Below are 16,543 nucleotides of genomic sequence, written 5' to 3' on the forward strand. Positions count from 1 at the left end.
AGTCAGTACCTGGATGTTAGAGTTGGTTCTGAGTTCATCAGAATGAGCCAGGGCCTGCGTTGGATCCCCGGAGACAGCAGGGCTTTAAGCAACCCAGTGCTCTATGAGCGCATTTGCTCTTTTTCAGTCTTGGTAAATTTCTCCACTGCTGAGCTATCCTGAAGCAAGAAGCTAAGGAAGGCAAAGTCAGATGGGAGCTAATTGGTCGCTCACACCGCGGAACCTTTCTTCTGCGGTCCTTGTAGGATCCGGGAAGAAAAGGTCAGTAGGACCGGAAGTGGAGGCGGTTGGTGGGGTTGGCGGGGCTCCGAGACGCAACCCCGGTGGCGGTTTGCGAACTGCGGGTAGATATTGTGTAGTGCTTGGTCCTCTGCTGTCTGGCGGGGTCGTGGCTGAGCGAATTTGGACAGTGCACAGAGGTAGAGAAACTAACCTCTTGCGAGCCGGACTTTCGTGGCTGGGCCCATGGCGTCCTGCGCGAGCATCGACATCGAGGACGCCACGCAGCATCTGCGGGACATACTCAAGCTGGACCGGCCCGCCGGAGGTGAGCCGGGATGGAATGGGTGGGCTCTTGGCGAAGAGGCCGACCTCTGGCGTAGATGTGAACCGTCCTCGGGTGCCACATGCCCTTTTAGACAGGCTCTGAATCCTCCCATTTGATTGCGGAGGACAAATATTGGAGTCATGGATGATCCCTGGGCATATCCAGAGAATGGCGCAGACCCCTGGGTGTTATCCTTACCCCTCCCTATCCCGTGCAAGACCATTCTGCCTTGTCTTAAAGTGTTTTGGCCAAAGGTAAGGGTCCTCAAAATCTACCCAATCCTTCTGACTTCCTTGCCTCCAAACTCCAGTGTTTTGAGGACTGGCCCTGTGCCCCTACTCGTCATGGTTCGGAGGCCTGGTGCAGTGTCTGTTTACCGAGTTCTGGGCCTAGAGTTAAGCGATATTCAGAAGAGCCTCATTTCCTCTTCATAACTTGCCCCCCCGCCCCCGAATGTAGACTCCAGGCCTGATGTTACTCTGAAACTGATCTTCTGATAAAAGGTGGGCAACCCCAAATCCAAGTTTTTAATAGATTGAAGGCAAATCACAGACACTGTGGCTCTGATTAGATTAGGTTCCACACATCTGCAAACCCATATGTTCCCAATTCATCTGAGTTTTAACTTGGGCTCCTAGTATCCCTTTTGGTGCTACTCTTGCCAGATAAGAGTTCCAGGGCAGAAAGCCTACAAAGTTGGGGTATACTGTTGTTACTGTAAAAGATGGTTGTTTGGGTACTGTGATAGCAGTGGGGGGGGGGTGTTGTGAGAGAGACAGGGCGGGTCTGAGAGGAAACTATTTAGGCTAGATCAAATAATATATACAAGAAATTGAATGCCAGGAAAACTGTTCTAGGTGCTTACATAGAAAGCACAGATTGCCTAAAGGAAATAGTGTGTATGAAACCTCGATGTTTGAAAGTCATGTGGTTGACTGGTGATAGTGCTGTACATGTAGGCCATAATTGAAAACTGATTCTTCTCTCACACCTTGTTATACTTGCTGGGAGGACTCAGATTGCTAAAGCCGGCACTGATAGGCTCTCCAGTGGGGTTAGCTGATACAGATAATCCATTCGCTGCCTGAGACCACTGGGTCTTTGCCTAGTGCCTGTAGTGCGTGCTCCCTTTACTCGTGAGGTGCTTTGTGCCTCTGATGCCCACCCTCAGCTGAGCAGGCTATACTCCATAGAGATTTGGTAGAGCCTGGCATAGTTAACTGTATAGACTAGGCCTGTTGTTTATCTTTGTGGTAGAGTGCTTGGAAGGAAGAGTAGCTAGCCTATCCCTGAGCAGCTAGTGGTTGTAGTCATAGGAAAAGATAAGAGAGGGGTCACCATTGTTTAATGACTGGTATTTGATTTGTTGTTTTTTGATTTTCGAGACATGGTTTCTCTGTGTATCCATGGCTGTCCTGTAATTCACTCTGTAGACCAGGCTGACCTCGAACTCACAGAGATCCAGCTCTCTCTGCCTCCAAAATGCTGTGATTAAAGGCGTGGGCCACTATGCTCAGCTTATTCTTTTTTTTTTTCCCAAGTACTTTTTGCTTGTCTCTTTCCATTGACGGACCTGAGACTCATCAGCCCTTAGACTATTTCATGACTGAAAACTTGGCTCTTGCCGGGCGGTGGTGGCGCACGCCTTTAATCCCAGCACTCGGGAGGCAGAGGCAGGCGGATCTTTGTGAGTTCGAGACCAGCCTGGTCTACAAGAGCTAGTTCCAGGACAGGCTCCAAAACCACAGAGAAACCCTGTCTCGAAAAACCAAAAAAAAAAAAAAAAACTTGGCTCTTTTCTTGAAGCACCTTACTAGCTTGGAGTTCAGAAAGTGGTATATTAATGAGTCTTTGAAACTTAACCAAAAATCAAGCATGGTGGCATTCACCTATAGTCCCAGCTTTTGGGAGCCAGAGGCAGGAGAATTGTCAGTTGAAAGCCACCTCAGGCTACATGTTGAGACCAAATCTCAGGGGAAAAAAAAAAAAAGTAAATACATAAATTGTTGGAGACATAGCTCAGTGGTAGAGCAATTATCTAGCTTGTGCAGTGTCTGAATTCCATCCCCAGCACTATCCTCCCCCCAAAAAAACAAAAACCCACTTAGCATGTATGGGTTGCCCAGGATTCAATCCCCAGCCGTAAGGAGGAGTGGGACCAGCCATTGCAAACATCCGAAATACTGTCATTCCTGATTCCACACTCCACCCCATGCCCATATAGCTTCTCTTTGTCCAGTTCCTCAAGTGCTTACCTTTCCTTCTGAGCTTACCTGCCCAATTCAGGCTTGTTAACTAATTCAGTGTGTCAGGCCCCGTCTTTGCTTGAATTGGAGCCATCTCTACAAACTCTACCACTAAGAGTCCGGTGTCTCACGCAGGTTCTTAGTTGTCTGTATGTTGCCTTGGAACAGTCAGGCCACTGGCTCCAGCTGACTATGACAATTTAAAACTCTTCTAGAACCAAGTGTGCTAGCATATACTTGTAATTCTCGCACTTAGGAGGCAGAAGCAAGAAGATCCCAACTTCAAGGCCAGCTGTCTGAACTCCACAGGAAGGCCCTATCTCAAAAAAGGGAGGGAGCAATGAATTTTTATGGCTCTCATTGCGCAGAGGGAGAGAGACTAAGCAATCCAGCCTCATATCAAGGCACTAGCAGCCCTGTTTTTCTTCTATCCTTCCCATGTTTTGTTTCTGGATTATTTGTTTTTGTTTTGTTTCATACTTTAAAAAAAATTGTTGGGGCTGGAGAGATGGCTCAGTGGTTAAGAGCACTAACTGCTCTTCCAGAGGACCTAGGTTCGATTCCCAGCACCCACATGACAGCTAACAACTGTCTGTAACTCCAGTTCCAGAGGATCTAACACCGTCACACCAATGTACATAAAATAAAGTTAAATAAATTATAAAAAATATTTAAAAAAAAATTGTTTAACCTGTGTATATGTATGTGTGCTACATGTGGGCTTCGGGCCTAAGGAGATCAGAGGAGGATATCACATCCCTTGGAACTGGAGTTACAGATGGATGTGAACCATCATGTGGGTGCTAAGAATGGAACCTGGCTCCTCTGCAAGAGCAACAACACAGAGCCATCTCTCCTACTTCCTTCTGTTTTGTTTTGAGACAGGATTTTATTATGGAGTCTAGGCTGGCCTGAACTTCGTATGTAGCCTAGTATGACCCTGAATTCACCGACTTTCTGCTTTAATCTCCCAAGTGCTGAGATTATAGCCACAACACCTAACATTTCCCATGTTTGTATGCTGTAAACACAATTGTTATAAGGTCCTGTTTGTCCTTATACCCTCCTTCAAGTCGAGTTTGTTTGTTAGCCCAAGTATTATTTATTTATTTATTTATTGGTGCTGAAGATCAAACCAAGGGTCTCACATATGGTAAACAAGCAGGCAAACATGCTACCATTAAACTGTGGGTCTGACCCCATCAGAAGGTCTTTACTGGTTTGTACCCCTCCCACAGGTAGAAGAGTCTCATGGTCCTGCTCTCCATCCATACTTGTAGAATAAAAATGAACAAGAAACCCTCCTCCCTATGGATATAATAACTGTTTATGACTACTTTGTGGTCTAGAGCTGTAGGAGAAGCTCACGGCAGGTAAAGAACCTTGTCACAGTGTCATTTTTCCCCCCTAGGCTCCAATGCAGAGAGCCAAAGGCCATCCAGTGCCTACAATGGAGATCTCAATGGGCTCCTGGTTCCAGACCCACTCAGCTCCGGTGATGGTAACTCAACGAGCAAACCTGGTATACGCATCATGCCACCTATTAACCTGCAGGAAAAGCAAGTCATGTGAGTACCTGAGAAATACTAATGGTGGTAATGATATCTTTGGGGTTTTTGCATAGCTAAAGAGATAAGATTAGGGTCAAGGGGACCAGCAGCCTCTCCTTCTTCTCTTTTGTACTGTCTGGGGCTAAGCACTGTACCATGTTGAATTTATACTAAGAGATGAAGACAAGCTAAAGACTGGAATGGAATTAATCTCATTTGTCAGGAGGGAGGTATGCAAGGAGAACTGTGTATGGGAGCATGGACCACACAGAACTGGGAATCTGAGACTAGACATCTCCATCATGTGGATCAGTCCTTAGAACCCTTTACTGCTATTTGGTGAACAGAGACTCAGTTTATGTCCCTCTTCCAGTTGCCTCTCTGGAGATGACAGCTCCACTTGCATCGGGATTTTGGCCAAGGAGGTGGAAATTGTAGCCAGCAGTGATTCTAGCATTTCCAGCAAGGCACGGGGGAGCAACAAGGTGAGTACCAGGATTGTGAGGTACATGTTGAAGTAGATTCCCCACAGCTGGGCCTCCCTTCTAGATCCTGGATCAGGCACACACCCAAACCCTTGTTTTCACAGTGAGATCCTTTATTAAGTAGAGAGAAAAATTAAAGTGACTGATTTCTGACTCGGGCAGAAAACGGCAGTAAATGACCTTACAGGTATAATTTTCTTTCTTTCTTTCTTTCTTTCTTTCTTTCTTTCTTTCTTTCTTTCTTTCTTTCTTTTTTTTTTTTGAGACAGGATTTCTTCTCTGTGTAGCTTTGAAACCTGTCCTGGAACTCACTTTATAGACCAGGCTGGCCTCGAATTCATAGAGATCTGCCTGCTTCCGCCTCCTGAGTACTGAGATTTAAAGGCATGTACCACCAATGCCTGGCTGCAGATATAATTTTTTAAAAAAAAAAGATTTTTTAAAATTTATTTATTATGTATACAGTGTTCTGTATGCCTACAGACTAGAAGAAGATACCAGAACTCATTCAGATGGTTGTGAGCCACCATGTGGTTGCTGGGAATTGAACTCAGGACCTCTGGAAGAGCAGCCAGTGTTCTTAACCACTGACTCATCTCTCCAGCCCCCTGCAGGTGTAACTTTTAGAATGGGCAAGAATGTGGTGGTATTCTGATTGGGCATGTTAATTAGGTGAACCAAAGGGAGTTTTGATTACTGGACTTTGGTACTCATCCTCAGGAATGAGCCTGGCATAAGAAAATGTCCAGGTGGGGGGTGGTGGCGCACGCCTTTAATCCCAGCACCTGGGAGGCAGAGGCAGGCGGATCTCTGTGAGTTCAAGACCAGCCTGGTCTACAAGACCTAGTTCCAGGACAGGCTCCAAAAACCACAGAGAAACCCTGTCTCGAAAAAAAACAAACAACAACAACAAAAAAACAAACAAACAAACAAAAAAAAAGAGTGAGTTCCAGGGCAGCCAGGGCTACACAGAAGAAAGTGTCCAGGTAAGGGAATAGACCATGATGGCTAGCTTTAGGAGTGCAATCTGATGGTTTTTAACAAGCAGAGGGAATGGGAGAAAGGACAAGTTCTGCCATAGCTACAGACCCGGTTACCGTCCCATTACATGTAGCGTATGGGAGCACACTCAGTGCCTCTCTTCTCTCTCATGCATGCTTCCGATTCCTATGAGAGCAGCTTTGGTATAAAGTGTGCTTTATTTTCAGAAAACCAGTGTTGACTCCCAGTCCTCTGTGGAAATCTGTTCTGGGAGGTATCAGTGGGTACTAGGCTTATTCCTGTAGCCTGTCTTGTCCTCAGAATTGGTACCTACTCCAGGTCTCAGCTTCTTCAACCTTCCTTACTCTGAGTTCTCAGGTGAAAATCCAGCCTGTCGCCAAGTATGACTGGGAGCAGAAATACTACTATGGTAACCTGATTGCAGTGTCTAACTCCTTCTTGGCGTATGCCATTAGGGGTAAGTAAGGGGCAGGGCAAAGAGGAAACATTCTTCTAGAAGCCCCAGAGATGCAGGTCTAATGTCAGGCTACTGAACCCACTTGGGTGGTAGTGGTACAGTAGAATGCTCATCAGGGCTTCCTTGACATCTCCCAGGGCTGGCTGGGGGAGATGGTTAGGGAAAACCAGGCTTGTTACTGTGATGATAGCAGTGACGTAGGCAAGGACAGGGCTCCTGGGCTGCTGCCTGGGTCAGGGTGCTTGCTCAGAGTCTCTGCTTTTCTAATTCCAGCTGCCAACAACGGCTCTGCAATGGTCCGTGTGATCAGTGTCAGCACTTCAGAGCGGACCCTGCTCAAAGGTTTCACAGGCAGTGTGGCTGATCTGGCCTTCGCACACCTCAACTCTCCACAGCTTGCCTGCCTGGATGAGGCTGGCAATCTTTTTGTGTGGCGCTTGGCTCTGGTTAAGGGTAAAATTCAGTATCCATTCCCAGGCAAGGGACTGAAGAAGTGGAGACGGGCCTCGGGCTAGGGCCTCTAGGGCTCCTTACTTCATCATCCACCTCTCTAAGCCTTAACTCCCTACTCAGAGAAGAGATTTTAGTTCATATCCGCCAGCCAGAGGGCACGCCACTAAACCACTTTCGAAGGATCATCTGGTGCCCCTTTATCCCCGAGGAGAGTGAGGACTGCTGTGAGGAGAGTACCCCAACAGTAGCCCTGCTGCACGAAGACCGGGTGAGAGGCCGGGTGTGGTAAAGGAGGGGCAGAACTGCCATATCGTGCCTGTGCACTGAATACCTCCTGTACCGCTAGGCGGAGGTATGGGACCTGGATATGCTTCGCTCCAGCCACAACACCTGGCCTGTGGATGTCAGCCAAATCAAGCAGGGCTTCATTGTGGTAAAAGGCCATAGCACGGTAGGCCTACAACTGGTTTCCTCCCTGCTCCCCTCTTCCTGTGCCCTTCGTCTACTCCCCATTTTCATAGCTGCCCAAGTGGTTTTACCAATATGTTGCCAGTGTGGATGCGGAACCCAAATTGGCCCTCACTTGTACAGTTCACTTCTAATCTAGGTGTGCCCTGAAAGACAGTTTTCTCTGTAGTGCCTGCCCACTTCACTCAGTCCCAGAGAAGTGTGAGTCTGCTGTCGGGCAGTCCAGCTCACTACCAGCCTCATTTAGGAAGGGCTCATTCCTACCTCTGGTCAGGAGGAAAAGCAACACTGTTTGGGTTGTTTCTGTTGTTTGTTTTTGAGACAGTTTTTCTGTGCAGCCCTGGCTGTCCTGGAACTCTCTGGGTTCTTTGCAGTGTCTCAGTGAAGGAGCCCTCTCTCCTGATGGAACTGTCCTGGCTACTGCAAGCCATGATGGCTTTGTCAAGTTCTGGCAGATCTACATTGAAGGTCAGGATGAGCCAAGGTAAGGCAAGACCTTAAAGACCCTACTTTCTACCTCCTGTCTAGAAAGTTGGATGGTTCATTCACTCAAGCCCCTCATCTGTCTGCTTACAGGTGTCTGCATGAATGGAAGCCTCACGATGGGCGGCCCCTTTCTTGTCTCTTATTTTGTGATAACCATAAGAAACAGGATCCTGAGTGAGTGAGTGGGTACGCAAAGTCGGTGGCGGGCTTGTCCATGGGCTCCTTGCCAGTAACCAGTCAATGCTTTATTGCTTTTCAGGGTCCCATTCTGGAGATTCCTCATTACCGGCGCTGACCAGAATCGGGAGCTGAAGATGTGGTGCACAGTGTCCTGGACCTGCCTGCAAACCATTCGGTATACTAGAGCTAGGGGGTTGAGGATAAGCCAGGGGTATGACTGCTTTGAATTCTCAGTCTTACTTGGTCTACTTCTTGGCTTCCTAGTTTCTCCCCAGATATCTTCAGCTCAGTGAGTGTACCTCCCAGCCTCAAAGTTTGCTTGGACCTCTCAGCAGAGTATCTGATTCTTAGTGATGTGCAGCGAAAGGTAGGCTGCTGAGGTGGCACTGGGAAGCACTGGTGTTGCTGGGGTTGCAGGGATATGTGACGGAGCAGAGCCCTTGCAGCCTCAGCTCAGTTAGGGTTGTATCATTCACACAGGTCCTCTATGTGACAGAGCACAGCCCTTGTAGCCTCAGCTCAGTTAAGGGTAGTATCATTCACACAGGTCCTCTATGTGATGGAGCTACTGCAGAACCAAGACGAGGGCCGTGCTTGCTTTAGTTCCATCTCTGAGTTCCTGCTCACCCATCCTGTGCTGAGCTTCGGGATCCAGGTTGTGAGTCGCTGCCGGCTGCGGCACACTGAGGTGCTGCCTGCTGAGGAGGAGAATGACAGTCTGGGGGCTGGTGAGGTCCCCGGTGCCAGGGCCGTCTGCTGGTGTGGGAAGTGTCCTGGCACAGAGCAGGCCACTTAATGTTCCACACTGTCCTTTCAGAGAGTTCCCATGGGGCTGGTGCCGTGGAGTCTGCAGCTGGGGTGCTTATCAAGCTCTTCTGTGTGCACACTAAGTGAGTGTCGGGGAGGCCCGTGTCCTGTCTGTCACCCACCCTCCTCGCCCTGGATCATTTTGGCTATTCTGTTCTCCCCCTCTCTGTTCTTTAGAGCACTACAAGACGTGCAGATCCGCTTCCAGCCACAGCTGAACCCTGATGTGGTGGCCCCGCTCCCTACCCATACGGCTCATGAGGACTTCAGTGAGTTAGGGAAGAGAAGGGAAGGAAGCAGGTTTCACTGACATGGTTCTCAGATCTGATTCAAGTAGCTTTCCCAACAGCTTTTGGAGAGTCTCGACCTGAACTAGGCTCTGAGGGGCTAGCTTCAGCTGCCCACGGGTCTCAGCCTGACCTCCGACGCATCGTGGAACTGCCTGCACCTGCAGACTTCCTCAGTCTGAGCAGTGAGACCAAGCCTAAGTTGATGACACCTGACGCTTTCATGACGCCCACCGCTTCCCTGCAGCAGGTATGTCCTCAGTGAAGAGAGACCTGGTAATGATCCGTTAGCAGCCTTAGTGCTCATTCTCTGAATCTTCCCAGATCTCTGCGTCCTCTAGCAGCAGCAGCAGTAGCAGCAGCAGTAGCAGCAGCAGCAGCTCCCTAACAGCTGTGTCTGCTGTGAGTAGCTCCTCAGCCATGGACCCTTCCTTGCCCAGGTAAGGCAGAGTCTGGGTGATAGCAGAGTCTGGTGCCACATGTGATGAATCACAGTAGCTAATGCCTAACCTTTCTGCCAGTAGGCCATCTGAGGAGCTGACCTTGAGTCCCAAGCTGCAGCTGGATGGCAGTCTGGCAATAAACAGTACCAGCAGCCTGCAGGCAAGCCCTCGAAGCCTCCTTCCTGGCCTGCTCCCAGGCCCAGCGGACAAATTGACCCCCAAGGGACCTGGACAGGTGTGTGTGAGAGAGAGACAGAGAGAGAGAATCTGTAAAGTGTTAAAGTACTGGGTAGCAGGTGGAGAGCAATGGGGAATATTGGGGTGCTGTATTCCAATGTACTTTTTCTGTTGACCCTGCTTAGCCTTGAGGGCTTCATAATTCCCCAAAGGTTATAAAGACTTTTTAATCTTCCTTGGAGGGTATCTCCTCAGCCTCCCATCCCCCTCTTGTGAACTGTGGCCCTGCTTTTTACTTGGATCTCTCTTCCCTGTTACACTGTCTCATCATACAGCACCAGTACCGTGTCTCTGTGCCCTTACTCAGTATCTAAGCCTCCATCTTTGGCCCTTGTCAGGTGTCTGCTGCTGCCTCTGCACTGTCCTTGGATCTGCAGGAAGTGGAGCCACTGGGGCTGCCCCAGGCCTCTCCCAGTCGTACCCGATCCCCTGATGTGATCTCCTCAGCTTCCACTGCCCTGTCCCAGGACATCCCTGAAATTGCATCTGAGGCCCTGTCCCGTGGCTTTGGCTCCTCTGTCCCTGAAGGCCTCATTGAGCCAGACAGTATGGCTTCCGCAGCTTCAGCCCTACACTTACTGTCTCCTCGGCCCAGGCAAGGCCCTGAGCTTGGCTCTCAGCTTGGCCTAGATGGAGGCTCTGGGGATGGGGATCGGCATAGTACCCCCTCCCTACTGGAAGCAGCCTTGACCCAGGAGGTTGCAACCCCTGACAGTCAAGTCTGGCCTACAGCACCTGACATTACCCGTGAGACCTGTAGTACCTTGGCAGAAAGGTGAGGCGCTTAGAGGGCAGAGTGTGCTTATGGGGGCATTAGGGTTATCCTCTACTAAGTTTGTGTCTCCTTAGCCCCAGGAATGGCCTCCAGGAAAAGCACAAAAGCCTGGCCTTCCACCGGCCACCTTATCACCTGCTGCAGCAACATGACAGCCAGGACACCAGTGCTGAGCAAAGGTGGGCACCATTTGCTCTGTTTTTCCTCTCCTACAGGAGGGCCAGCCTGTGAGCAGGCACTTAGCCCTCTTCCCCTTCCACAGTGACCATGATGACGAGGTTGCCAGCCTTGCTTCTGCCTCAGGGGGTTTTGGCAGCAAAATTCCTACTCCACGGCTGCCCGCCAAGGATTGGAAGACCAAAGGATCCCCTCGGACTTCACCCAAGCTCAAGAGGAAAAGCAAGAAGGATGATGGGTAGGAGGTTTCTGGGATTGGGGCCAGGGAGGGTCACCAAGCTGTCTGATGTGACCTTCAATGCTCCTTGCCTATGTAGGGATTCAGCTGTGGGATCCCGGCTCACAGAGCACCAGGTATGTAAGGGAGCACCTTTCTACCCTTGGGACTCCATCCCACAAGGATGGGAGGAACTTTAAGTTATTCCTTTTTATGGTGGGTGGAGATAGGAAGGACAGACATTATAAGCTGTCAGTGCTTCTGGCAGGTGGCAGAGCCCCCTGAGGACTGGACAGCATTAATTTGGCAACAACAAAGAGAGCTGACAGAGCTATGGCACAACCAAGAAGAACTGCTACAGCGTCTCTGTGCCCAACTTGAAGGTCTACAGAACACTGTCACTGACCACGTAGAACGTGCCCTGGAGACCCGGCATGAGCAAGAGCGTATCCTTGGGGGTAGTGACACAGCAGGGCAGTAGGGCATGGCAGTGTTGTTGTCTAAGGAAATGTATAGGTACTGCTGTAGGCCTGTTCCTTAGCTCCATCACAGAACGGCGGCTGGAGCGGGCCCTGGCTGAAGGGCAGCAACGGGGTGGGCAGCTGCAGGAGCAGCTGACACAGCAACTGTCCCAGGCCTTGTCTTCAGCTGTGGCTGGGCGACTGGAGCGTAGTATAAGGGATGAAATCAAGAAGACAGTTCCTCCGTGTGAGTTTCTCATGACATTTCTTTTGGGTGAGCCATGTGGGTATAGAAAGCTTTTTAACTTCTTTTGATTTCATCCGTCTTTCTTAGGTGTCTCCAGAAGTCTGGAGCCTGTGGCAGGTCAGCTAAGCAACTCCGTGGCTACCAAACTCACAGCAGTGGAAGGCAGCATGAAAGAGAATATCTCTAAGCTACTCAAGTCCAAGGTGATGCTGGGTCCAAGATGGGAAATGAGGCCAAACTGGACTTAAGCTTTCAACTTGACCCCTTCTTATATTCTAGAACTTGACAGATGCCATTGCCCGAGCAGCTGCAGACACATTACAGGGACCAATGCAGGCTGCCTACCGGGAAGCCTTCCAGAGCGTGGTACTGCCAGCTTTTGAGAAGAGTTGCCAGGCCATGTTCCAGCAAATCAATGACAGCTTTAGACTGGGCACACAGGAATGTGAGTGGCGTCACAAAACCCAAAGTAGTAAGAACGGTTGTGCTCTGCTGTCATCCCTTTGCTGATCCCTGGTGTCACCCTTTAGATCTGCAGCAGCTAGAGAGTCACATGAAGAGCCGAAAGGCACGTGAACAGGAAGCTAGGGAGCCTGTGCTGGCCCAACTTCGGGGCCTGGTGAGCACACTGCAGAGTGCCACTGAGCAGATGGCAGCCACTGTGTCCAGCAGTGTTCGGGCTGAGGTGCAGCACCAGCTGCATGTAGCTGTGGGCAGGTGTGTGGGCAGGGATCTGGGTGAGGTGGTAGTTTAGGAAGGGCCAAAATGGGCTTCCAGTCCACTTCACTGGGTCACTTCCCTTTGCAGCTTGCAGGAGTCAATTTTAGCCCAAGTACAACGCATTGTTAAGGGTGAAGTAAGTGTGGCCCTTAAGGAACAACAGGCCACCGTCACTTCCAGCATCATGCAGGCCATGCGTTCAGCTGCCGGCACACCTGTCCCTTCTGCCCACCTTGACTGCCAGGCCCAACAAGCCCATATCTTGCAGTTACTGCAGCAGGGCCACCTCAATCAGGCCTTCCAGCAGGTATGACAATCCTGTTAAAATCCCTTCACAAAGATGTCTCCTGAGAAGGTCTATGTAACCTATGCCCACTTCCCTAGCAGGCTCTGGACTGGCTGTCTGGCATACTGATTCTTTTTGGCTTCCCAAGCCTTTGCTCCTGTTGTTTCCTCATGCTAGACCACTTTCTTCCCACTTCAGCTCCTTTCCTCATGACCACCTTGCTCAGGAAAACTTTATAATCTGATTTCCTAAAGTAACTCTACAGCCTTATCAGTTTCTAAACGTCACTTCTGGAACCTTTAGAATCCAATGCCTTTAATCCCAGCACTCGGGAGGCAGAGACAGGCGGATCTCTGTGAGTTCGAGACCAGCCTGGTCTACAAGAGCTAGTTCCAGGACAGACTCCAAAACCACAGAGAAACCCTGTCTCAAAAAACCAAAAAAAAAAGAATCCAACTTTGGTCTTCTGCCCTTAGGCCATACACCTCAGAACCTCAGAGAAGCAAGCATTCCATCCTGTCCTGATGTTAGGTATAAATGAGCATGCTGCCTTGTTCTACTCCCAGGCACTGACAGCCGCTGATCTCAACCTGGTGCTGTATGTGTGTGAAACTGTGGACCCAGCCCAGGTTTTTGGGCAGCCGCCCTGTCCACTGTCCCAGCCTGTACTCCTTTCCCTAATCCAGCAGCTGGCATCTGACCTTGGAACTAGAAGTGACCTCAAGCTCAGGTGAGTGGGGCAGTTGGGGATCAGAAGATGAACTAGAAACAGAGTGGAGAGAATAGTTGAAAGCAGACACCTACTTTTACCTGACTCCCATCCCTGATTTTTACCCACGTTCTCCACCCCCTCCAAAATGAGGCTTAGAAGCCGTCTTTGCCGGTATCCTTCTGGGCTTCAGTGCCACTAGGGGGCACTCCTGTCTGCTGGCATCCAGCTGTAGCCTGTTCTTTCCCCCTATCCCCAGCTATTTGGAAGAGGCTGTGATGCACCTGGACCACAGTGATCCCATCACTCGAGACCACATGGGCTCTGTCATGGCGCAGGTGCGCCAGAAGCTCTTCCAGTTCCTGCAGGCTGATCCACACAACTCACTTGGCAAAGCTGCCCGTCGCCTCAGCCTAATGTTACACGGCCTTGCGACCCCTAGCCTCCCTTAGCTGTTTAAACAGAGACAGGGTAACACTGAAGGCCGGTCGGCAGGTCTAGGCCAAGGCAGGACCATGTCTGCTGTTTACCTGCCCAGACCTCCATCTCTAGTGTTTGGAGGGAGATAGGGGGCAGGACACACTGGTCTACGCATTGTGGTAACCAGCAGGGTTAGGCTGGGCCCAGGGAAGGTATTGTGCTTTCTTGGGTCCTGCCATGCCTGAAGCATGACCCCAAGATCGTGATACCACTTGAGTTGAATTTTCCATATTCCTTTTTACCTATAATTTGGATCTTTTTGTTTTTGAAAAACATTGAGAAATTCAATTAAAGCCTTTTGGAATAAAACAAAGTATGTGTATGGTTTTGATTTGCTTTTGATGTTGTCTCCTCCCTTTGGGGGAGCCTGTCTAAACCAGCCCACCCTGGGGGTCCCCTGGCACCCATTGTCATCTGATAAACCGTCTACTCCTATCTCCCCTGTCCAATTCAGACAAAGCTCCTAGAGCCGGCTTAGCATCAACACATCTCTCTAGGCAATTTTGCCCTCTGGGGTCCTTCCTTCCTTCCTTCTCTGCCAATCTGGATCCTGGAGGTGGGGCTGACAGCTGTGATGAGGCCCCGCCTCCAGCTCCTATCCAATCAGGATCCCTTCCTCTGGGGGCTGGGCCCACAGGCAGCTCTCCAAGCCTCTAGCTGCTGCACTAGGCTCACAGCCAGGGATGATGTGCTGCTGCTGCCGCTGCCGCTGGCAGCCGCTACCCTGTGCCCTGACGCTGTTGCTGTTGCTGCCGCCACTCGGTGAGTGTGAGCGTCCTGGGCCCAGGCTGCAGCCCTTCTCAGAGTTCTTAGACTGGGTGTAGGGTGAAGGAGCACAGGGCTTAGGGTAGAGTTCAACAGTAAGAGGGCTCTAGGAAAGTGTGGTAGTGGCTTCAGCATGGAAAGTGTTGTGCAAACAGCTCAGTTGTGGGAGAAGACCTAAATCCTGTAGACCCTCTTCTGACAAAGGGAGTTTGTGACCCCTAGCAGAACTGAGACCATGGACCCCTGAGCTTAGGGTGACTGGCTTTGGTTCCCCACCCTGCCGCTCAGCTTCAGCAGAGACTCTTGTCTTTGAGGAGGAGGCAATGGGTGTTCCAGCTGAAGCTCATTAAAACTACAGAAAGATTACCTTCTGCCCATGACTTCATGCTTCCTGTACCCCTGAATCCCTGAATTGACCTAGAGCCCCAGAAACTAGAGAAGGAGCTGAACTCTGGACCCAATACCCCTTCCTGTTCCCACATCACATCTTTCATGTCCATCACAGTCCAGATCTTAACTTTAAGACAAGTGATCTCCAGATAGCCTAAAGTTCCCTGGGGCACCTCTTTCACGCTGAGTCATGTCCCCAGAGCACTGCCAGGTAAACAAGGTCCTGATGAATGGACCCTGGCTTGTTCTATCAACTATTCTCTATTCCCACCCCATTCCTAGTCTTTGTACCCTCTCTAGCTGTGGCCTCTGAGGGCCCAAACCGCTGTGATACTATATACCAAGGCTTTGCTGAGTGTCTCATCCGCCTGGGGGATAGCATGGGCCGTGGAGGCGAGCTACAGACTGTCTGCAGGTACCAGCAGGTGGGAGGCAATGGACCAGTGGGAGATACCACCCGATAATCTGTGCCACTGGGGCAAGAACCTCGGGGCCTTGAATCTCTTCCCACTCTAAAATCTCTGTCCAACTCCCCTAACCCCATTCTGTAACAGATCCTGGAATGACTTCCATGCTTGTGCTTCTCGGGTCCTGTCCGGCTGCCCAGAGGAAGCCGCTGCAGTGTGGGAGTCACTGCAGCGAGAAGCTCGCCGTGCCCCCCACCCAGATAACTTGCACATCCTCTGTGGCTCTCCTGTGAGCGTTCGGGAAATGGTTGCTGGCCCAGAGACCAACCAGGAGACACTACGGGCCACAGCTCCTGCACTCGCTCCAGCCCCAGCCCCTGCATTGCTTGCTGCTGCTCTGGCACTTGCCTGCCTCCTGGGGCCTCTGGCCTAAACAGTCTGGTTGGCTAGCCAACAGTGCCCTTGCCTCCCATCACTGCATGCAGTGGCCGCCGTGTGGGCTCTGCAGAGTGTGCATAATTTTCATTAAAGGTATTTATATTTGCACCAAGCTGTTTTCTTTCTCCTGGCTGTGACCCTCTTGGCAAAGGCAGGGGCCCCCAGAAGCTGATCCCAGCATGGAATGGGCGGGCTCAGGACCTCCACAGGGACTCATCCACCCTTACAAACATTCGTTTCATGATGGCCATGTTGAGGTTTCTTTCCATTACACCTTAGATCCCAGGAGTACCTCGGATCCCAAGAGCTCTTGTAGAGGCCCAAGATCTGCCGGAATGCACAACCTTTCTCTGCCTTCCCAACCCAGCAGGAATGTGGGGAACCAATGGGGTCCAGAACTCACCCCTAGTGGCCAGGTGAAGTCTCTCTCAGGCTCCTGCCATCTTCTGGTGCCTTACCTGCACCTCCCTCTGCTAAACTATCACCTCAGCCTTCAAGACATGCAGACTCAGTGCCCAGTCTTCTCTTTCGAGGTCTGGACTAGACTGTCCAAAGAGAAGTCCACATTCAAACCCCTGACAGGATCTGAACTTACACAAGTTGAAGCCATAACGAGGTGGTGATCTGGCTTCTGCTCTCCAGAAGCTTGCTCTTTGGGGTTTGCAGTGAGAAAACAAAATGATTCAAGAAGGTGTTTCGGAAGCCATACAATGACAGTAGATGGTGTGGGCAGAGCCCCTACTCATTCCAGTGGGGGCAGAAAAACAGGAAAGTTAACTCTATGCTAATGCTATGTTAATTTGTTTATTATTATTATTATTAT

The 16,543-nt window shown here is 50.4% G+C and overlaps 2 protein-coding genes across 4 annotated transcripts; both read left to right on the plus strand.

The window, feature by feature from the left end:
- The first annotated feature begins 279 nt into the window (after positions 1-279).
- On the plus strand, positions 280-13,701 carry Edc4 (enhancer of mRNA decapping 4). 2 transcript variants are annotated; one of them, XM_057753852.1, is made up of 29 exons: positions 280-547; positions 4,205-4,361; positions 4,717-4,828; positions 6,188-6,287; positions 6,561-6,750; positions 6,861-7,008; positions 7,087-7,191; positions 7,583-7,692; positions 7,785-7,868; positions 7,954-8,049; positions 8,139-8,241; positions 8,422-8,602; positions 8,692-8,764; positions 8,859-8,950; positions 9,031-9,218; positions 9,293-9,408; positions 9,490-9,646; positions 9,987-10,423; positions 10,498-10,602; positions 10,686-10,838; positions 10,918-10,954; positions 11,086-11,263; positions 11,370-11,525; positions 11,613-11,728; positions 11,805-11,970; positions 12,056-12,242; positions 12,333-12,552; positions 13,098-13,261; positions 13,500-13,701. In XM_057753852.1, the coding sequence occupies exons 1-29, from the start codon at positions 466-468 to the stop codon at positions 13,690-13,692; spliced, it is 4,206 nt and encodes a 1,401-aa protein (XP_057609835.1). In that variant the 5' UTR covers positions 280-465; the 3' UTR covers positions 13,693-13,701. The 2 variants fall into 2 exon arrangements, with proteins under 2 accessions (XP_057609835.1, XP_057609836.1); XM_057753853.1 differs by having other exon boundaries at positions 9,493-9,646.
- Positions 13,702-14,403: 702 nt separating this feature from the next.
- On the plus strand, positions 14,404-15,770 carry Nrn1l (neuritin 1 like). Of its 2 annotated transcripts, none has more exons than XM_057754332.1 (3): positions 14,404-14,482; positions 15,158-15,290; positions 15,430-15,770. In XM_057754332.1, exons 1-3 carry the CDS (start codon positions 14,404-14,406, stop codon positions 15,713-15,715), a joined length of 498 nt encoding a protein of 165 aa, XP_057610315.1. In that variant the 3' UTR covers positions 15,716-15,770. The 2 variants fall into 2 exon arrangements, with proteins under 2 accessions (XP_057610315.1, XP_057610314.1); XM_057754331.1 differs by having other exon boundaries at positions 15,176-15,290.
- The last annotated feature ends 773 nt before the right edge of the window (positions 15,771-16,543 follow it).

This window comes from Chionomys nivalis, chromosome 21 (assembly GCF_950005125.1).
Source record: "Chionomys nivalis chromosome 21, mChiNiv1.1, whole genome shotgun sequence".
Classification (NCBI taxonomy): domain Eukaryota; kingdom Metazoa; phylum Chordata; class Mammalia; order Rodentia; family Cricetidae; genus Chionomys; species Chionomys nivalis.

Bases quoted from the DNA above. Each gene is read 5' to 3' on its own strand.
- Edc4 (XM_057753852.1), top strand. From the start codon at position 466: ATGGCGTCCTGCGCGAGCATCGACATCGAGGACGCCACGCAGCATCTG. The intron at 548-4,204 runs GTGAGCCGGGAT...TTTCCCCCCTAG, and splicing joins GCTGGACCGGCCCGCCGGAG to GCTCCAATGCAGAGAGCCAA. The intron at 11,264-11,369 runs GTATCCTTGGGG...GCTCCATCACAG, and splicing joins GACCCGGCATGAGCAAGAGC to AACGGCGGCTGGAGCGGGCC.
- Nrn1l (XM_057754332.1), top strand. From the start codon at position 14,404: ATGATGTGCTGCTGCTGCCGCTGCCGCTGGCAGCCGCTACCCTGTGCC. The intron at 14,483-15,157 runs GTGAGTGTGAGC...CCCCATTCCTAG, and splicing joins GCTGTTGCTGCCGCCACTCG to TCTTTGTACCCTCTCTAGCT. The intron at 15,291-15,429 runs GTACCAGCAGGT...ATTCTGTAACAG, and splicing joins GAGCTACAGACTGTCTGCAG to ATCCTGGAATGACTTCCATG.